Source organism: Boleophthalmus pectinirostris, unplaced genomic scaffold, assembly GCF_026225935.1.
Source record: "Boleophthalmus pectinirostris isolate CB_2022bp ecotype Guang Dong unplaced genomic scaffold, ASM2622593v1 HiC_scaffold_7, whole genome shotgun sequence".
Taxonomy (NCBI): domain Eukaryota; kingdom Metazoa; phylum Chordata; class Actinopteri; order Gobiiformes; family Gobiidae; genus Boleophthalmus; species Boleophthalmus pectinirostris.
In genome coordinates this window covers 16,790,738-16,812,028 of record NW_026571473.1, presented here as the reverse complement: position 1 = coordinate 16,812,028, position 21,291 = coordinate 16,790,738, and the positions used below count along the sequence as shown (strand labels likewise).

The window sequence follows — 21,291 nt, the reverse complement described above, 5'->3', positions numbered from 1 at the left end:
TTCTGACTAACTGATGATGACTTTTATGCAGTCATTTGGTACTCCTCCTGTATTGAAATGTAAAATAGGGCACAATAACTATTGTTAACAAGTTTATAATAAAGATATTGTTTATGTTTTACTCTGATGTACAACAACAAATAATACCAGGCAATCTGTTTAGTTAAAATTACTATACCATGACAATTACAGACAGTGACATTTCATAAAGCCTTTTTTCCAATCAAAGCCTTCTGTTCAGGGTGGCTCGTACCCTGTGTTGAGAATGCTAAGAACAAGTTTTTGTTGTACAACCAAATTATTGGTGTTTTTTATATTTAGAAAATGACAAACAGCCTTCAGTTGTCTTTTGAGATGCCTTCATTTATTTAGTTAAAATTACACATAGACACAATATAAGATGACAAGATCTAAGCACACTGAGAAGTGCAACTGCAGTCAAGATGGGCTTCAACGGACTCAGTCATGTCAATGCTGCGGTTACGGATATCTGACACTTGGCTGTTGTCATCTGCACAAAACAAAGACACAAAATCAGCACATTTGGCTCTATGGTTGAGTGATGCTGCTGTGATGTGGGGACACTCACTGAGGGGTCTGCAGTGGAAGCTCACACTGGACATGGTGGTCTTAGTGGGAGTGCAGCCAGGGCGACAGCGCAGCACAGAGTCCACAGAGAAGCACTTAGACGGCACACCGTGATCGTTAATTTCTCTCTCCAGTTCAATGGACTCATGAGTCAAACGACATTCTGATTGAGAAAAAAAAACATTAAGTTAACCTCAGTCTGAAAATATGCTAGTTTAGTCACTGCACACTGTTCTCTCACCAGTCTCATCGCTGCAACTCTGAGAGGGCAGAGTCCAGGAATGGGCGAAGCTGATGGGGTTATCAGTGATACGTCCATTGGGCATGCGGTAATCGTTTCTCCTGTCTCCATTGCCTTGGCCGCAGAGACCGCAGACTTTGTTCCTCAAATACTCTGGAACATTGATCTTTGTAGAAAGTGATTTATGAAACTTAATATCATACCAAATGATATATACATATACTGTATATAATTTTAAAATACTCTACCGTCACTTCTGATGCACTGAATTGGAGTTCAGCAATGCCAAAGTCCAGAGCACGGAGAAACAGCTTGCCGTTCATCAGCAGAATCGTCACTGAATCTGTAGGAAATTTAAAAGTTTATTCAAATTAAAACTATTAACTTACTATTATAAAAGTGAGAGCTCAGACCTCTGTCATATGGCAAGCGCTCTCTGGCAATTTCCTTTCCATTGATCATGACAGCTGGTCTTTCTCCATTAAAGAACATGTCAATATCCCTAAAAGGGAAATCATAATATTTTAATTGTCCTCAGACATTCATGTAGAGTTTTTAGGTATCCTTACCTTGTACCAATCTTCACATTGACCATGTAACGGCCTGCGCTATCCTTCTTCAGCAAAACAATGAATTTAAGCTCATCGGTGCAATCCTGAGCCAGCAGCTGGTAGCAAGAATTTGGCATGTAGTTCTTGTATTGTCTTTTGCTGAAAGTGGTAAGCTGTCCTTCATTAAATCTGCACTGAACTGAACAAAGATGACAAAACATTTAGTTAATTTTGTAGAGATGAAATATATAAAGTACTCACACATATTGCTTTACTAAGCCTTACTTCCAGTAGTCTTTGCCAACAGATAGTGAGCGTTGTCAAGCATTTCATCAAATGGCAGCACTTCCTTCAGCTCATCGATTGGCAGAGTGATGGGAAGAGGCACATTACTCCTGTAGACAAACTGTTTGAACAAGAAAATATAAGTTTTTGATATAGAATAGGGGTTAAAGAGACTGAACTTTTAAAATGGCCTTACTGCTGGTGATTTCCAAATAAAGCCAAGCTGTTTCTTAGACTCAACAACCACAGTGAAGGAAATCTGCCTGGTCGCATCTGATCTCTTCTGCAGATAGCCACTAGACAAGTAAGGGGCAATGATGGAGTTGTAGATCCTGCAAAATAAATTCAATATATTGTTAAACGTGGGCTGAATAATTTTTCTCGTGGAAGGTCGTCCACTCATCTCCATGGTGATGCTATTGCTGGAACGTCTCATCTATATCAGGCAGGTGACACTACTAGACCAAGTTACAGTTCAGATCTCTGGATAAGTGACCCTGTTTTCAATGCATGTTGTTCAAGACAACAGAATTGAATAAATGTGAGTTATTCAAGTTTAATGCAATATTTTGGAACATTTCAGGCAAAGCAATAAGTTCTCCATGGATACAAACAGTTGATGGATCCTACCCCCAAAATTTTCATAATGCACCTATAAGGCCGAATATGTGTTTTAACAAATATTTGTGCATGAACTTACATTTTGACATCTTTGACAACAGCAGTGGGCAGTCTTTTCCAGGCCACTCTCACACGAGCTGCATCTTGAGATTGTCCCTTGTTCTGAACACGGCCAGACTCAGCTGTAATCATGGTCTCATATTTCTGGCACTTCTCTCCCCATGCAATTTTAGCCTGTTAACGGGAGCATATATAGTTTAAGATAGACTGGTAGAGCTAATTTGAGCATCATCTCTTCTTGTGTAATTTTATTACAGCAGCTTTGTTCTTGCTAAGTTTAATGGCATCAGCACAAAGCCTCCAGTTGTCATGAGAAGCCAGGGCAGCCATGATCATCTGAACTCTGTCTCCATCCTTATAGGCAGCGATCTGGTAGCCCAGTGGATTGTTGTTGTTAGCTCTGACAGCACGGAGGATCAGTGCAAAAACTGGCTCAACGGTATTGCCAAGGAATTTGTTCTGGAGAGAAAAAAATAGTAATTTTTAGTTACTTCAATTGAATTTAAAAAGTAAAACAAATATTAAATAAATTATGAATATACCTGTTTCCTGATGTCCTCAAAGGTTCTTGCAGAGGAGGCAGATCCTGAGTGACGCTTGGATGTCTGTGAAATATATTATACAGATTGAAATAAAATTAAAACCTTGAAATAATTTCCATACATCAATCCATTGTCGAATAATATAGAATAATATTTTGATGTAAGTTAACATACCGTCTTCTGGTGGTTTGGCTGGAATTTGGAACGAGAGCTCTGGCGCTGGCAAGAAAAAGAAGCTTGTATAATTACAACTACATTCAACCTGTCTATAACTGTCAACCAATCAAAACATAAATTTACACCCCTCTTTATTTTGCAGTTTCAACTACCACTATCCCATCTTGTAATTTATTCCTTCAATAAACCCTTACTTGCTCCTCACTCATTTGTCTGTGAGAGTTCATTTAAAAACATTACAATACAGAACCAGTCTTTACCTGAGACTTGGGGAAAAACTGTGAGGAGCTGGAGCTAGCACTGAACAGAGAGCTCAGGCTGGACACAGTGGACCTTTGCCTCTTGCGGTTTTGCTGACTCCTACTGCTGCTGCTGCTGCTGCTGCTGCTCCTCTTTTGGTTAACCCCGATGATTTTGCCCATGGTGCTGATAACTTTACCGGCCATGTGAGACTTGGACGATGAGGAGGAGGAGGAGGATGAGGAGGAAGGATGGCTGCTACGAACTCTGGACCTGGAGCTGCTGGAGGAGCTAGAGGAGGTGTTGTTTTTCATGCTTGGATTCAGGATTCTCTTGAGTTTGGACAGAATAGGTGTGCCCTCTAGGACCTCATCCATGTCCAAGTTGATGTTTTTGATCAGCTTGTTTGCGGCCTTGGCTCCAAGCTGAAGCTCCATTTCCCACTTCTCGACATTGTCACTTTCAGCTAAAACATAATAAATAATATATATATATTTTTTTTTTTTATTCAAAAATAATACCTGGAGTCAGTATCTCTAGCACTGCTTTTCTTTGAACTTCCACCAATTTGTTCCAACTGCAGTATCTAACCAAACAACAAGACTACTGCTTCCATTCAAATATTATGAGAGAACAACTTTTCATATTTCTATTTAAAGTACAGCACAGTTCGATTTGCTGCCCTCTACAGGCCCTTTCAGAATTATGAAAAATTAGGACTGTTGCCGTTGCAGTTAACAATTTTTTGAATGGGAAAAACTCCTCAAAATGTTGCATATAGCTGAAGGTTCAGAAGCTGAACCCCTTGAATAGTTGAATAGGTGAACAACTTTGCAACAGTTAAAACTGATTTGATTAGAATTTGGCTTACATTGTTCGACAGACACGAGAACAGCGTGCTTTCCAGCCAGTCTGGAGAGAGCGGAATCTGTGATGAACTTGGCATTGCTGGAGCTGATGTTGATGCAGATCTTCACTCCAGCAGTAACAGTGCAGAACTTCTTGTCAGATCTGGGAACTCTTGTCGTGGGAAGGGGCCTGTCCTGAACTTGCTGCATGTTACCCAGTATCTCCCTAGACTGAAATAAACACAAAAAACCACAAAAGAATCCTGTTTCAAACATATTTTCATCTGTATGTTTGCATATTCCTCGATAGCCTCCAATATTTGAGCAATTTCTTAGGGTTAATTCTCTTAAAAAACAACAGCATTAATGTAGTCCTTCCTATTTTAGACCAGGTTCAGACCTAGTTTAGACCTGGAATAGTCCTGTTATAGTCCCTGTTTGGATCTGGTTGTACAAATATTGTTTTGGTAGGCTATGAAACATTTGAGAACCAATGTGCTAAATAAAATGCTAATGTAAAGACTTACATTGGAGGCGCTAGCAGATGAAGATGTTTCGGAAGATGCTTGGGGAGAAGCATCTTCGGGAAATCAGAGGGGTTACCCGTTTGGCCTGTCTTGCAATGGCCAGAGTATCAACGCTGCAGACATACGTATAAATACCTTATAAGTCGCATATATTCTTGACTAAAGTGCATATTTGAAAAGCTAAACTTACTCAACAGCAACTGCAACATTTTCAGAGAGGCGAACTGGAAGAGCACTGATCTTAAAGTTGTTCTCAGCTAAGTCCAAAGAAGCAGCTATCTTGGCGGGCACGTTGACCTGGACCTTGGCTCTTGAGACTATGGCAGCCTGAACGATGTCAGTGTTCATTCCCATCACAGCAAATGTGTTGAGGGCCATGCTATGAAAATATACATATCATATTATATATATATATATATATATATATATATATATATACACACACACACACACATATATATATGTGTTATATATATATATATATATATACACACACACACACACACATATATATATATATATATATATATATATATATATATATATATATATATATATATATATATATATATATGAATTGTACCTCTTACCTTGGCTTTATGTCAGCCTCAATGTTGGTCTTCTGCTTCAGAAGGTCAGAAACATGGAAGTTCTGTGGAAGGTTGGCCTGGAATCTGGCTGCAATATATATATATATATATTATATATATATATATATATATATATGTTTTGTTTTTTTTCAGTAATGTAGTTTCATATTCCCCCTTAACCTACCCTGGACATTTGCTGCAGTGACAGCAACAGTGTAGAAGGCAAGCTCCATTGGCAGGCCTGCGGCAGTAGGCATGACACGTCTGATCTCAGCGGGCATCACTGCTTTGACCAAGTGTGCGGAGACACCATTTTGGAACAAGTGACGGAGTAAGTTTAAGCCATACTCCTTGATGTCAATTTCAGAGCGAATCTGCAAAGACAAATGACATGAATCACTGTGTGTATTAATAAAAGAGAGCAACAATAAAAAGATAAGTTTTAAGTTACCCTCATTGCCTCCTCAATGAGCTGCTTGTCAATGTCAACAAAAGCGATTTCCTGTCCCAGAACCTTGACATTCACAGAGCCCAGCAATTTGCTGATTGGCAAAGACTTCCAGTTGGTGAACTGTTGACAAAAGCATTATTTTACCATTTCCTGCTTCTGTTTATGGTTAGTGTAAGCTAACTTCTTACAGCTTTAATGATGCGCTGCATCTTGGTGGTTCTATCAGAGACATCAGAGCTCTCCTTTTTCAGGAAGTACTCCTGGAATCCCTCACTTCTGACTCCAATCTGTGAAGAGGTTTACTTATTAACTGGACATTTACCACAAACTGCAAATATATATTTATATTTTTTTCAATTTACCTCAAAAACATCAGCAGCAGCTCCAGCGACATAGGCACTCGTCTTAGCTATATAACCGCTTTGGGGAGGATGGTAGCAGCCTCATTGATGTAATAAATACTTGCAGCAGCACCAAGCATCAGAGGATCTGATACAAAGTTTAGTTAAATGAAATATTAGCTCAACCAGTATCTTCAAAATTATTGTATAAACAGTGAGGTCTTACGGCTGTAGAAGTCCGCTTTGAAAGCCTTGCTCAGCTTCATGCTCTGTCTCCTTTGGCCCAAGAGTCTGAGAGCAATATTAGCCTCAGCTGCCCTGTTAGAGAAAAAATTTCTGTGAGAACTTTGACCTATTTGTATGTGGTAATACATGCTGCTGTGTGTAGGGGAATATGACTCTTACACTGAGGGGTTAGCTGTGCTTCTGGACTGAGACTTGATGAGAGAGTAAGTAAAGCTGATCACTGGCTGGCTGTTGTCAGACTTGACAACGTTGATAACATTAGTCATGACGGCCATTGAAGGGTTGGTCTCAAAGAGTGTCATGACGGCAAGCATACGCTGCTCAGGCTGCAGAGTTGTGTCCATAAACAGCTGCAGAGCCAAGTTCTGAACCTTATTGACAAAAGACAATAGTTGAAAAGACTTTTCTTCAAAGACAAAAGACAGTGAATATCTCATAGTGAAGAGTTACCTCTTTGGGCTTCTGTTTGGCAATGCCTCTCAGGGCCAGGATGGCTTCAATGTGAACTGATTGGGACAGTTGCTCACCAGCTGTGCCATGGATTGGTAGGAGCTTTGTAATAGGTTTGTAGCCCCAAGGCTGAGCAGCATTAGCCATAACTTTAGCCAACAGAACAAGCTCCTGTGTGTTTTTCTCAGCAAAGGCCCTCTCAAAATCTGACTGGATGCGCTGTGGAAAGGATTTGTAATGAATACATATTATTTTTGTTACATAATATTATCTAATTAAATGCTATAGTAAAATACTGCAAATCTACCTGAATGTCACGATCATTCCACTCAGCCCTCTGAACACTCTGTCTGTGGATGATGCTACCATAGCCCAGGAACAGAGCTTTGCGCACAACTTGTTCGTAGCGTCCTTGTTCCTGTGAGAGCTGCTCAATGTAGCTCTGTAGGACATAAAAGTCATATAAAGAGTTACTTTCTCTGATCAGTGAGCCATGATACAGTCCATTCTGTGAGCTCACTTACCCAAACCTTCTGGATGATCTCGTCAGTGGGCTTCAACATGTGCAGAGTTCCAATCAAAACTTGAGCGGCTTCAGGAACAGATAGCTCTCTCTTCTGGATCTCAGCCATGACAATCTCCAAAGCAGCCTTTGTTCCAGTGTTGCTGATGGCGTCCATCAACCACCGCCTATTCATTTCATTATTAAGATTTTATATTCACAAATCCTCTTAATTATTGTCATTGACCCACCTCTCAAGAGGTCTGCTTTTGTAGGTAGTCAGCAGGTTGCGCAGTTCAGTCAAATCAGAAGCACGCAGCAGCAGGATCAGCTCAAAAAACTTGAGAGGAGCATCCTCATGTACTTTGTCTCTGTTATTGACAACCAGGTTGTTCAGAACATCAGCAACCTGTAAACATAAGAAAAATTAAAGGCTCATGCCGCATGGTGTCACAAATCTGTTGTTTTTATTATTAGACAAAACTGTACCTGTTCCTTCACGTCTGACATCTTAAGGATCCTGAGGGGGCTCTGCAGAAGCTCAGTGGAAAACTGATATTTCAGGGAGCCACGTGGATGGTACGGAGCACTGATGGGAACAATAGGAGCCTTGATGGCAGCAATGAAATCCAGGGTTTGGCTTGAAAAGGACAAACAGCATTAATGTCAATCTGTCAGCCCCTGAGATAGCTAAACATGTGCTCAGTATAGTCATACATTGTCTGCATAGAAGCAGCACCATTCTGGTCATTAAAAGGTGTGAACTGAATGAATGACTTCCTTTCCGGAGGCCTTCTCAATGATCAAGCCGCCTGGGGCTGCCTTCAGCTTGTAGAAGTATCCTGTGGTTCCCCTCAGGTTTTTGGAAATCTGAAAACAGTTGTTCTCAGTAAATGCATCATTGTATAGATATCTAAAATGGTGTGGACCTACCTCCTGGCACTTATGCCATGTCTTAGTGTATGCCAACCCGATATCCCTCATGACCTTCTCCTGGCAGTGATTCAAGTTCCTGCTCTTGGTCAAAAGGATGCGCTCAGCCTTATCGTTCTCTGTGATGGCATACTGGGTCTTGCACACGCCCTGGGCTCCCTCCTGTAAACAATAACAAGTATTTAAAAAGGCTGGTATGGACAGAAAGTATGTGTTGTGATAAATTAATGATTTTGTTAGTTTTACTTGAATTGAGTAACATTTGAGTACAGATTACAGATTTCTACTTCCATTGTTAGTTGTGCCTGACCTCCTGCAGTTCATAAACATTCTGTGACTTCTTGATGTTCAGCTGGAAGAAGTTGAGGATGCCTCTAAAGATGTTGAGCAGCAGTATGGGGACACTCTCTGGGGCCAGGATCTCTCTCACAATCCCATGGTCATATTTGAACTTGATGGCGGTTTTGAGATGAGCTTCCAGGTCGGCACGGAGGTGAGTTTGTACGTAGGAATCCTTTGGCCAAACACCACTGAACTCATAGATCCGAGGATTCTCAAGCTACAATGCAAAAAACAAAGAACAAACTGAAAGTGTGAAGTTAAGAAATTGCTGAATTTCCTACCTCTTAACATCAGCTTTCTATAGCAGTTTTTTTTTGCTAACAAGCCTTCTGTGTTTGCCCCTAAAAACTACTGTCTCATTCTTGTCATGCAGTGATTTCAACTACGTGCTGTGTCCGACCTCGACTGCTCTAGAGACCTCCACAGTACACACATTAGAAGTTATCTTAGCTGTTAACACACTTTGCATACTCCCCTGATAGTTATCACTCTTCATTTATTTCCTGGTTTACCTGAAGCATGAGGACGTTTTCTTGGGCAACACTGATCTTGACATTGCTGGTGAAGTTGAGTCCGGCTTTAGCTAGGTGCTGTTCAGACAGACCTCCCAGGCTCTGGGCATTGTACTTGTACACATAGGTTAGTCCGGGAGCAAAACTAGGAGCTGAGAAGACATTTACATAAGTTTTATAGAAGTGTTCTGCTATAATTTCACTTTGTTATTAATTAATATGACTTACCCAAGTTATCGTGCTGGCCAGCTAGCATGGAAAGAAAATAATATATTATTCTTATGTACGTTTAGGCTACCAATTTAGAGCTGTAAATGTTCAATGACAATTTAAAGTTTGTTTGCAATTATAAAATCAAAAATAACATGAAAAGAAGTTAAAAAGAACAGTAAAACAGAGTAAATGAACGAAAGCTACTTGATGAAAAGCAAAAGATGCTATTGAAACTTACCCACAAGGGCTAGAGCCAAGGCTAGTACAACGACTCTCATGGCTGAGTGGGTTGTGAAGATCTGCAGTCACCTGCTCTCCTTTTAAAGGGAAAATGTGCTGACAAGATTTATCAAACATGTCATAACGACCCTAAATGTGGTAACTATCACACATGCACTGGATCAATACCTTTGATCAGATAATCGGATGGATAAACTGTTGGCATATGAATAAAGGCAGGATAGGGTCACCTGACATGGGTTGTCTGATTTTGTGTGCTAGGCCAAATGTCAGTTCAGCATTGCCTTTCCCCATTACCAATACCCTTTATAAATAGATATTTTGTGTATATTTGTTTTATTTATTTATTTTATTTTGACAGAAAGGGCCCTTGATAACAAGCTCTCATATAAGAGAGCCTGGTTACTGAGAATAAAATACAAAAAACTACTGTGTGTCATCTTTCTTCCATTAAAAACCCAAATTTTCTTATCGGAACTAGTGCTCCTGTTTTAAGATTTTTTTCATTTTGTCTAGAGCAAAGACACGACTGACTGTACACAAATGTTTCTCAAACTGTGGTACACGTGAAATGTGCCAGTTTATTTATTAATTTTATGGTTTTGAATGGATTTGAAAAATTTAAAAATAAAAAAATATCATGCTTTCACCAAGGGCTTAGTTTGACCAGACTGTATCTGCTCAAAAATATTATTTAAAATATTATCTGTCCAAATCTTGGTAGTCTTCTTGTATGTTTGTCTTCTTGTTGAGACTGATCCAGACCTTGTTGTATTGCTGGGTTTCATGACATCACAGCAGGAACCAGCTAAAATTAATATTGTTAATACAAAATTATGGCTGAATATAGAGTTCTTGGGTTTAGTCAATAATTGAAAATACCAGGTTCAAAATAGTGAATTTACTTTTTGGATATTTCATGGCAAAGTACAATGTAATTAATAGGAATATCTGGCCCTTGCCCCCCATCTGGGAGTATGGCATCATCACATTCTACAATCTGAAAACTACCAACAGGTTTTACAGGTGTGTTTTTCTTTACTGAACCTTCTCAATGCATGTGCTTAATTATATTTTACTCTTAAAATCTGTAAAAAATTATTCCTAAATAACAGATGCAACTGTTCTGATCAGTGAGTGTAATAATAAATAATAAAAGATTTGTATTGTCTGTGGTGCATTTGTGTTTGTCATATTTGCAAATGCTAAAGTTCTTCAAAAATCTCTACATTTAGAAGACATTCACCAGTAATAAGAAAAATACCTAAATGTATTTTGTAACATATTGTGATACACAGTCCAGTCAGAGTACTGTATTCTGAATACTTTTACATTATGTTGCATTTAAATTATAGTGTAAAAAACATGACATTGATTTTTTTGCTTCACTAACTTTACTTATCTTAACTCTAATTTGAGAAATAAAAATTCTACATATTGCACTGCATATTGTACAAGTCACTGTACTGTGGTGATGAAATCTCAGAGTTTGCGGCACTTTGACTGCAGATGTTTGCTCATTTTGTTTGGTCTGGTCAGCACAACCAGTTTGTCATGACAACACAACAGTTTGCACTTCACACGGTTAAAGATGACATTTTGGCATCAGCATCAAACCTTGTTAGTGCCCAGTTTGAGACCTCCAGCTATAGTCGGAAGCCAAAAAAGTTATTTCAGTTTTGTTTAGTTAATTTCAACAACCTTTCCCTTTAGTAAATTGCATATACAAAAACTGTTGATATGAGTGATGTTTAGCATAAATCAAGAAAACTGAATGAATCCTGTTGGGCACCCTGTTTTAGGACATTATAGAAAAAATTATAATATAAATTGCAGTATAAAGTATATTACCTGCAGTCATCATGTTATTTATTAAAGAGGTGACTTGCAAAAACAGATATGTTTAATTTTGAGATTTTGAGATTGATTGTAATATAGCAGTGTCTTCAATAGCTAAAATCTATTTAACGGCAATAAAACTATCACAGTATTTATCCTTGAAAATTCACAACCTTAGTTTAACTGAAACAAGCTGCAGAATATGGCAAATAAATAAATAAATAATAACAAAAGAGCAAACAATGTCAATAGCACTATAATACTCCACAGTTAACAGCCAGTGACAGCAGCACAAAATAGAAGTGATATTTGTACTTTTAAAGTACATTTTACAATGGATACTTCTTAATTTAACTTTTGAAAGCTGTACTTTCTACTCCAGTACATTTTAGATCTGGACTGAAAAGTTAAAATATTAAAATTAAAATTTATGTTTTGAGCCCTGTTGAAATGGCTGAGACGTATTTTTTGCCACATTTAATTTGACTTAACATCCTAACTTTGAGTAAACCAAAGAGTTTGAGGTAGGAGTGGACTGACCTCTGTCCATAAGTGTTCCTAAAAGCAAACACCACAAACTTGTCAGTTCTGGTGTGTTCACTAATGGAAGTAGAGCTGTCTGTAGATGGACACTAAAAGTAAAATCTTATGGGTGCGCTCATTGTATAGTTGTCATCTCATTACATCTGGGCAGTGCAGTGGTGTACCCAGTCAGTAAGTTTACAATGAAGTTTAAATGGCCTGCACATCATGGTCAGTGAACATGTTATAGATTACGTTATAGACACATCATGCCTTTATGCTAAATAATAAAACAAATCTATACTACATATAGATTTTTTTTTTTTATTCTTAGAACTGCCTGCAGCCAGTGCAGTGACGGCAGTTGCAGATTTAAATTTTTTTCGTGCTACAGCCTTTTAAGAGGGCACATATAGATATATATATAGATAGATGTATATAATGAGAAAAGGTGCAACTAGTTATGTAATTGAAAGACTTTTTAAATTGAAAAATAATAATCATAATAATAAAATAAAATAAAACACATTTGTTATGAAAGCATATAGTATTAATATAAAAAGGAGACAGGACAAACGCACTATAAAATAATGTCCACATAAATACTGACAGGAACCCAAAGCTGGACCATGTAAAATGTTTCTTTGGTTTTTATGTTTACAGTACAGTAGGTAAAATGTAGGTAAAATTGCCTTGTCTAAGTGTGTCTCTGTGAGCAGATCTCTCCTTTTCTCATTTCTGTTGATGTTTATGGACTTTCCTTTATTAAACTTTTTTTTATTTTTTATAGGGACTAGTTGTGTCTGGAGCAAAGACGTGACTGACTGTACAAAATCTTTCTCAACCTGTGGTACATGTGAAATATGTCAGTTTATTTATTCTATGGTTTTGGTTGGATATGAAAATAAATAAATAAATACATAAATAAAATGGTTTCACCAAGGGCTCATGTTACAAGTACAATGTAATTATTAAGAATATCTAGCCCTTGCCCCCCATCTGGGAGTATGACATCATCACAAACTACAATCTGAAAACTACCAAAAGGTTTTACAGGTGTGTTTTCCTTTACTGAGTTGGTAAAATTATTCCTAAATAAAAGATGCAACTTTTCTGACCAGTGATGGTAAAGATTTGCATTGTCTATGGTGCATTTATATTTGTAACATTTGTAAATATAAAAGTTCTCTAAACATTTCTGCATTTGGGAGACATTCACCAGTGATGGGAAAAATACTGTGAAAATGTATTGAGTTACAGAATACAGAATACCTCCATTAAAACATATTTTGTAACATATTCTCATTTTTAATCCTTTGAAACCATAAACTATTGTGTATATATGCACTTTATGTGAAACTTATGAATATGACATTTGAATTGAAAGAGGAGCATTGTGACATGGCTTCCTGATTTGTGTGTTTGTGCATTATATAAAGTATATTCCCCTTCCTATAAAAATTTGTAGTGCATCTGCATTAAGCTGTACTAAAAACTTTAATGTACAGTTTTATTTGCAAGATGAATAAATCAAAAAATTAAATAATAATGTCACTCACAAATATGAGAATCAGTCACTGGTATGACTATCTTTTTAAAACATAACTGTTTATTGTTTGTATTGTCACTGTTCTTGTCTGTTTTAAAAAATGAGTCCGTAATAAAGATGAACACACACCAGGTCTGTCTTGCTTCAGGAGTTTATTATTTAAATTTACAACAAAGTGATTGATCAAACATTACTTAACAGACAAGATAGTAAGATCAGGCACACTGAGGCGTGCACTGGCAGTCCTCGTGGGCGACTGTGTCCAGCTCCAGATCCTTACTCTTGTTGAAGATATTGTCTGCAGAGGACAGGTTTGAATCTGCACCAGAGAATAAACATGGCAGTTATGTTTTGTTTCCTTTGCAAAAAGCATGAAATTTGATGCTGTGACTCACCATAAGGTATGCAGTGGTAGCCAACTCTGATGGTTTTGGTCTTCAGAGGGTTACAGCCAGGAATACAACGCAGAACTGGCTCAACTGTGTAGCACTTTGAAGGTACGCCATAGTGACTGAACTTCCCCTCCAGCTTCACGGATACATGCTGAAGCTTGCAGCCTGAAAAACCAAAAGGAATTAAATTTTCAGTCATTATTTGGCATCCACACTTTCTCTCAATTAGCATTTTGAAGTAGGTTTGTATTAACTAATAATAATAATAATAATAATAATAATACATATCCAGATACTAATCAGTTTGAAAAGTAATATTAAAGATAGATATTAATTTGTGCAAGTATCAGTACTGAAAAAATAGGACAAAAATGGGCATTTCCTGAAACTTTTAGTATGGTTTTGCTCTACTATACTTCTGAAATAGATCTAATATAAAATCAAAACTACTAATTTGTGTTGTTCTATAAAGTAAAGTGTGTTTAACTCATTATTGTGGTATCAAAATCAGTACTGCTTATTAAGCCTTTTCAAAAGTATAAAAATTCAAGTTTGAAATTTTAGAATTTAGATTTTAGACAAAAAAAAAAATATATATATATATATCTCCAGTTGAAAGTTAAGCTTGAGTGCCTACAACTTCAATAGTACCAACCTTCCTCATTGCGGCAGGTATTACCAGACAGAGTCCAACTGTGGGCGTGGCTAACAGCATCAGAGACAACGCGGTTACTAGGTGTGCGATACTCCTGTCTATACTCCCCATCAGCGCGGCCGCACAAGCCACAGGTCTTTCCCTTCATGAGGTCAGAAACTACAACCTGTGATGAAAAGGCATTGTTAAAAGAGCAGTATGAAATTTTACTGGGGTCCGTCAACTGTTTGCCATCACAGATGTCATTGCTTTGCCTGGATTGTTCCACAGTACAGGATTAAAATGTACTGAGCTGTCAGATATTCAACTGAAAAAAATGATAACCATACATACATCTTGAAAAAATATACTGTTATGATGATAGATTGCCATGTTGCCAGACAGTGGAACATTTCAGGCAAATCATACAGTGGACACAAAATTACATGGAGCACCTTTAAGTCTGTAGTAGTAATATCAATCCCCAGCCTTACCTTTTGGATTTGACTATCAAAGTAGAGTTCCTTAAGACCAAGCTCATGGGCATAGAGAACCACACCATTGGCTTCGCGTTTAATTTTCACGTCTAAAATAAAAACAGGATTAGTAATTCTGGAGCTTTATATTACAACAAAAGAGGAGGTTTTGGGCATACCAGGGGCCAACTGAGTCTCCTCTGTGACTTGTTGCTCTTTTCCATTCACTGTTACCACAACATGGCCGTTCCTCTGTGCAATGTCTAGAGTCCTGTCCAGAACAATTGAAAAAAGTGAAAATTATGTTGCTGACTGAGAAACTGGAATAAAACCTCTTTGCACTAATAGGACAAATGGACAACAACAATCGAGGACATATTGAGGTCTCAGGTCTGTTTAACATTTGTGAATTTACTTTTTAGGTACAATCTAACTAAGGAAAAGCTGACTGGACTATGGCACTTTACAATCTGAAAACCCACCCATTGTAATGGTTTTGCAATGACATAGTCCAGTAAAAACAAAAATATTACAACCAATGTTAAGAAGGGTCAGAGTTGTACTTACAAGTGTGAGATGAGCACACGGAGTTCGCGCTGTGCCTGTGGGCCTTCTCTCCTCACTAGAACAATGAAACGGAGTTTCTCAGTGCAGTCCTGGGCCAGAACCTGGTAGCAGGATTTAGGCATGGAGCTTTCACACCTTGCCTTGTTGAAACTGGTCAGGACATTTTGCTTCATAGTACAGGTCACTACAAGACAGAAAACTGTTAATACTCTTACATCAAGTTTAAAATAAAAGCAAACACTTATTCTTATTTTTTTTACTGTTGTTGCCACTGGAAATCAGGTAGACAATCTTTGAAGCCCAGTTGTTGTAGGACTGCAGTTGAGAAGCTGTTTCTTTCAAAGGCAGGCAAAAGGGAAGACGTATACCCAGGCTGTAGATGAGTTTCTGTAGTGACATTTATAACAACAGATGTGCCTTATAATATAATATAATATCATATCATGTCATAAAAAGTAGACATTGTACCTTTGGGGTCCTCAGCAGAATATCAAGTTTTGTCTCAGAAGCAAGCACCACTGTGAGTTTCATCTGCTTAACTACCTCTCTGGTCTTTGCAATGCTGGCCCCATATTGTTGAAGGGAGTATGCAAGACGAGACATCCTGAACACAAGCACCACATTTTAGTAAGGCACACATTTTCTCAGATTTGTAAAGTGAGTAAACTGAAATTAAATATTGTCTTACTTGGAGATGTAGTGTTTAAATGCTCTTGGAAATTTTTCCCAACTCAGTTTCAGACGAAGAGCCATGTTTTCATTCACTCGGCCGGTCTCAGCAACGACGTCGGTGGAGTACTGCTTACAGTCCTGACCCCAAGCAACTCTGGCCTAAACATAAAACAATATAAACATGTTATGATAGTTTTTCAAATGGGAAACAGTTTAAGAAAAGACAAGAGGTACCATCAGTTTGTGGTTGCTCAGAGCGACACCATCAGCACAAATTACAGAGTGCTCGGCATCAGCCAATTTGGCAAAGATGATCTGAATTCTCCTGTTGTCTTTGTCGACGTAAGCTGCAACCTGGTATCCCTGAGTCTTGTGGTCAGCTCTCTTAGCACGGATGACAATAGCCAGACTAGGTGCCACTGTATTTGACAGGAATCTGGCCTAAAAAAGGAAATGCACAAGATTTTTTAGTTTTACTAACCATTATGTATATAAATTTCTTCTTGTGTTCACTAATTTGAAATGCAATGAAAAAGAAGTTTACACTCTACCTTGTTGTAGATATCCTCAAAACTCTGTGCGCTACTCTTGCTCTGGCGGGACTGATGAGTACTGGCGCGAGAATGCTGTAAATGAACACAAAAACATTTTTTTTAATACAACTTTCAAGTTAAAGAACTGATGCCACAAAAGATCTGCTCTCCAATAAAATCACCTGGTGTTTGTGATCCCTGTTAAACTTGACCTCGTACATCTCTTGCTGCAAAACATGAAAATTTTTATAAAATTTATAGTTTGCATATATAGATTAAAATTACTTGAATTCGGAATTGATCTTAATTTCAGCAGTAGTAATTAAGTTGTTTAAAAATGTTTCTAACTTGATTTAATTGCTTCTTATTTCTTCTTTATTTTACTTATAAAGGGTATTATTATTATTTTGATGATGAGATTATTATTTATTTAATCTTTTTCATGCTTAATTATTTGGTATTTATATATTGTATTTAGTTGGAAATAAACCACTGAAATATTTTCACAAGCAATTCAATCTTATCAAAACTACTCAAATCCAGATCTGAATTCAGGTTATATTTACTGATTCTAGACGTTAACTTTTTGCACTTTAATGCTATGGGTTATTCATCATGAGTACTTACATCCACAGGAGAATGTCTGGAGGAGCTTAAGCTGGATGAAGATCTACTGCTGGAGCTGCTGCTGCTGCTCTTCTGGTCGAGCGTCACCCGGAGTCTAGACTTGCGGCTGGCCTGACTGCTGCTGCTGCTGCTGCTACTGCTGCTGGACTTTGAGGAGGAGGACACTGGAGCTGGCACTGGAGCTTAGACCTGAGTGTGAGCGACTGGAGGAGCTGGAGGAGCTAGTGGTGTTTTTTGGTACAGGAGCCAGGATCTTTCTCAGCTTCATCAGGACGCTCTTGTCCTCCAGGATCTCCTCTGCCTGTGTGATGGTGACCTTTTGGATGATGTCTGCAGCTTTGTCTCCAAATTGAATCTCAACCTCAATTTTCTCCACTGGACTTTCACCAACTACAGCCAAACAAATGCAAATCTATTAACAATGGCCATGCTAAGACTAGTGATTTATGTGAACTATAACAATGTGGAAAGAGCTCCCTCACACCATCAAAATGTGGAAAGAGAAGATGACAGGGCATGGTTCATGTATATGGCATAGATTTGTATTTGTGTATACAGATCTCTCCAACTGTTCAACTTCTTTATATTTTGACAGCTTGCCCTCACTGTTTTTATTTTTATTTTGTTTTGTCTTAGACTTAGACTAATTTAATCTATCATATCAATATTTTAATTGTATATAGATGTTTGTTTTTCCAATATGGAGGAAAAGGTTGGACTTCATACCAGGCTGGTTATCATGTGGCCTATCCAAGTCACCCAGGCTGTGTTTATTATTTCTTATTTAAGCAAACCTACGTTCAGTGTAATAAATATTGAACTGAATACATGTGTCCAGCTGATTTCGAAAATATGAAAAGAGCCTAACACTCTTACACTGAAAAAGTAAAAGGAGAGCATTAAGAATGCTGTGTGAGAAGATGTTAGAGTGAGTAACTCTACAGGATGAAGTAGTGACTGGCATTTTTTGTTTTCTGTCTAAACTGTCTAAATATTTAAATCATGAAACTACGATCAGCTTATATAATTAATAATGCTAAAGAAATATACTGCAAGGCTCAAAGTCACCAACTAACTGTATATAGTATACATACCTCGGGCAACTTCAACAAAAATTTGGTGTTTTCCAATCGTGGCGTACAAAGGAGAGTCATTGATGGACTGAGCATTATAAGACTGAATCACGGTGCACGCTTTGAATCCAAGGGTCTCAAATAAGCCACATATCTTCTTCTCATAGGCTTTTGAAATCCTAATTTTGTTGGTCATTTTGTGTGACACGACAGAGGAGAGCAGCTCTGATGACTGGAAATTTAAAAAAAAAATGTCACTCAGACATTTTGGAATAGTGTTTAGTTGACTTGTGAAGACATTTAATACCTACCAAGCCCCCGGAGACAAAGCCTTTTGAGGAGCTATTGGAGGAGCTTTTTGAGGAGCCTTTTGAGGAGCTTTTTGAGGAGCCCTTGTTTGCTTGGTCAGCTGGGATCACAGGAATGGTTTTGGCATCTCTGAGATCTTCCACGTTTCTGACAACAGCCACAGTATCAACACTGTAGAAGAAAAAAAAGAAAAATGAAACTTAGTCACAAACAGAAATAAATCAATATAGTGAGAGAGGTCAGACGTAAAGCTCCGTACCGTACAGAGCCGACTTTGTCAATGCTCTCAGCTGGCAGCAGATCCAGCTTGAAGTTGCCTTTGTTGATGTCAAGTCTTGCCTCAAATTTAGCAGGAACAACTGCATGGATCTTTGCCCTGGACATCAGAGCAGCCTGGACAAGGTGTGTATTGACTCCCATCACAGCATAGGTGTGCATGGCAACACTGTGACAAAGAATAAACACTGATTTATATCTTTTATTTTGTAATTTAAAGAGAAGAAAAGAGGTGTGTTAGAGTACCTTGGAATGATCGAAGCCCTAAGGTTGATGTCAGACTCAAGAAGCTGCCTTGGACGGAAGTCCTCAGGTAGAGGGGGTGTTACAGTAGCTTGAACTATAAAAATATAATATTTTTTTTATACACAGTCTACACTGAAATAAAAGAGTCTGTGAGGGAAGTCTTACTGTTGACAGAGGCCCCAGCCACAGCTGCAGTGTAAAAACTCAGCTCCATGGGCAGACCAATAGTAGTGGGCAGGACGCGTCTGGCCTCAGACAGAAGCATGGGGTGCATATGACGCATATTAACTCCAGACAGCAGTTGACGCAAGAAGGCCTTTCCTGTGTTGAGAATTTCTGAGCTTCTGAAGACCTACAAGCCACGTTATTGTTAAAAAAATCCAGCTAATATGTGAAATATATTAGTTTAAAGACACATTTACATCAGCAATGTAATCCATAAGGTCCTTGTCAATGTTGGTGAAGGCAACTTCCTGGTCAAAGAATTTGATGTAAGCTGAGGCCAGAGGCTTGGGGGTTGCTTCAGCCCTCCAGTCATTGAGCTGTGAGGAAAAGATATGTTTAAATAATGCTTTTTGTGAGGCTTAAATAATAAAAAATAACAAAGGAATCATACCGTCTTGAGAATGTTCTTCATCTTAGCAATTCTGTCTTTAGTATCTGGATACTCATTAAACTTCAGAAGCACCTCCTGGAGTCCTTCAGCCCGTACCCCAAACTGAAAGATGAAATAAGATGTTTGTAGTTTATGTGTGACAAGCAAGACTTGTCTTTTACAAATGTTTTTGTACCTCTAAAACATCAGTATAAGCCCCAGCAGCATAGGCACGCGCTTTGGCCACCATGGCTCTGGGAAAGATGCTGGCTGCGTTGTTGATAATGAACGCACTTCCAGCCACTCCCATCATCCACTTGTCTAACAGGCATAAACACAACAATTTTTCATTTGATTTGTCAGGCTGTGATGAGAGAAGAGGTCCACGTGTACTTACTTTGGTAGGCATTCACATACAGGGCTCTGCTGTAGCGCATATTCAATGAGCCCAGTTTCGGAGTTATAATCCTCACAGCCACATTACAGGCAGTAGCACTGAAAGACAAGAATATGTTTGATAGCTTTCACCTATTTAACAAAAGCTCCCAGAATAGTGTTGCCAGAATAGTGTTGCTCTTACACAGAAAGCAGGTCAGGGGCTGTGCTTTTGGCCAGGGCCTTCATGTAGGTGTACACAAAGCTGGCGACCTGCATATTGGGCTCATTCAGCACAGAGGCCGCGATCACATTCACCAGAGCCATGGAGGGATTTGTCTCAAACAGCATAGCAGCAGAAATCATACGCAGCTCAGAGTCAATCTTGGTGTTTCTGAAAAGACTCAGGACAACTGGTTGGACCTTAATGATGACAAAATACAAAAAGTAAGTACATATAAAAAAACAAAAACAAAATCTTATTCAGTCTTAAGTATGTACCATCCTAGGTTCTTTCTTTGCCATGTTCTTCAGTGCAGCGACAGCCTGAATCTTCAAATGCAGAGGCAGATGTTCAGCAGCGATACCAATCCCAGGGATGAACTTCTGAATAGTCTTCAAACTTCCAACATGTCCAGCGTTACCAATAGCTTTAAGAGCAATGATAAGCCTCTCTGGGTTAGCTGCATTTTCAACTGCATAGTTATGGAGTGGCTATGAGAAAAAATTTAATATGATTAAGCATCCAACTCTGTTTAGTATTTTAGTGTGCTGTATTTTTACATATCACGAACGACTCACCTTGACCAGATCAACAGTGCAATCCCTTTCTTCCACGCAGTGTTTAGCAACCAGGGTACCATAGCCAAGCATAACTATGTCCCGGTAAATGAAGAATTTGAAATCTTTCACTCCCATACTCTTCTCCTTCTCAAAAATGGGATTCAGAAACTCCTTAGCTTCATTTATGGCAGCTTGGTCAGCTGTTACCATGTGGAAGGTGGACACTAAAGCATTCGTTGCTTCTGTAAATGATTCCTGTGCAGTCCATGGTAAGTGATTCCTGATGAACTTCAGAGAAACATGACTTCCCAGAACAGGGATAG

General features: G+C 38.4%; 2 protein-coding genes across 2 annotated transcripts in view; both read right to left on the bottom strand.

Moving 5' to 3' along the window:
- Window positions 1–348: 348 nt before the first annotated feature.
- LOC110156390 (vitellogenin-1-like) lies at window positions 349–9,558 on the bottom strand. The gene is given in 37 exon segments (XM_055164667.1): window positions 349–511; window positions 590–751; window positions 830–995; window positions 1,078–1,172; window positions 1,243–1,331; window positions 1,399–1,579; window positions 1,666–1,786; window positions 1,862–1,997; window positions 2,366–2,520; window positions 2,602–2,805; window positions 2,889–2,951; window positions 3,063–3,107; window positions 3,326–3,771; window positions 4,177–4,384; window positions 4,681–4,740; window positions 4,742–4,793; window positions 4,871–5,059; window positions 5,271–5,358; window positions 5,455–5,644; window positions 5,722–5,841; window positions 5,910–6,008; window positions 6,084–6,134; window positions 6,137–6,210; window positions 6,289–6,380; window positions 6,468–6,679; window positions 6,759–6,977; window positions 7,066–7,200; window positions 7,283–7,448; window positions 7,512–7,669; window positions 7,750–7,900; window positions 7,978–8,033; window positions 8,035–8,130; window positions 8,194–8,355; window positions 8,504–8,752; window positions 9,048–9,199; window positions 9,276–9,296; window positions 9,499–9,558. Coding segments are annotated over 37 exon segments (5,004 nt in total). The 5' UTR covers window positions 9,539–9,558; the 3' UTR covers window positions 349–410.
- Window positions 9,559–13,559: 4,001 nt separating this feature from the next.
- Window positions 13,560–21,291, bottom strand: part of LOC110160068 (vitellogenin-2-like) — a 9,806-nt gene continuing 2,074 nt past the window's right edge. Inside the window, 26 exon segments of the mRNA XM_020924675.2 lie at window positions 13,560–13,729; window positions 13,806–13,967; window positions 14,458–14,623; window positions 14,931–15,022; window positions 15,092–15,183; window positions 15,480–15,663; window positions 15,740–15,866; window positions 15,948–16,083; window positions 16,168–16,310; window positions 16,386–16,592; window positions 16,703–16,777; window positions 16,867–16,911; window positions 17,312–17,476; window positions 17,478–17,701; window positions 18,406–18,616; window positions 18,696–18,864; window positions 18,953–19,138; window positions 19,216–19,309; window positions 19,381–19,567; window positions 19,638–19,757; window positions 19,832–19,933; window positions 20,007–20,131; window positions 20,208–20,305; window positions 20,391–20,608; window positions 20,687–20,899; window positions 20,987–21,291. The exon segment at window positions 20,987–21,291 is cut by the window's right edge and continues 17 nt beyond it. Of these exon segments, the coding sequence (XP_020780334.2) occupies window positions 13,626–13,729; window positions 13,806–13,967; window positions 14,458–14,623; window positions 14,931–15,022; window positions 15,092–15,183; window positions 15,480–15,663; window positions 15,740–15,866; window positions 15,948–16,083; window positions 16,168–16,310; window positions 16,386–16,592; window positions 16,703–16,777; window positions 16,867–16,911; window positions 17,312–17,476; window positions 17,478–17,701; window positions 18,406–18,616; window positions 18,696–18,864; window positions 18,953–19,138; window positions 19,216–19,309; window positions 19,381–19,567; window positions 19,638–19,757; window positions 19,832–19,933; window positions 20,007–20,131; window positions 20,208–20,305; window positions 20,391–20,608; window positions 20,687–20,899; window positions 20,987–21,291 (3,950 nt within the window). The 3' untranslated portion in view covers window positions 13,560–13,625.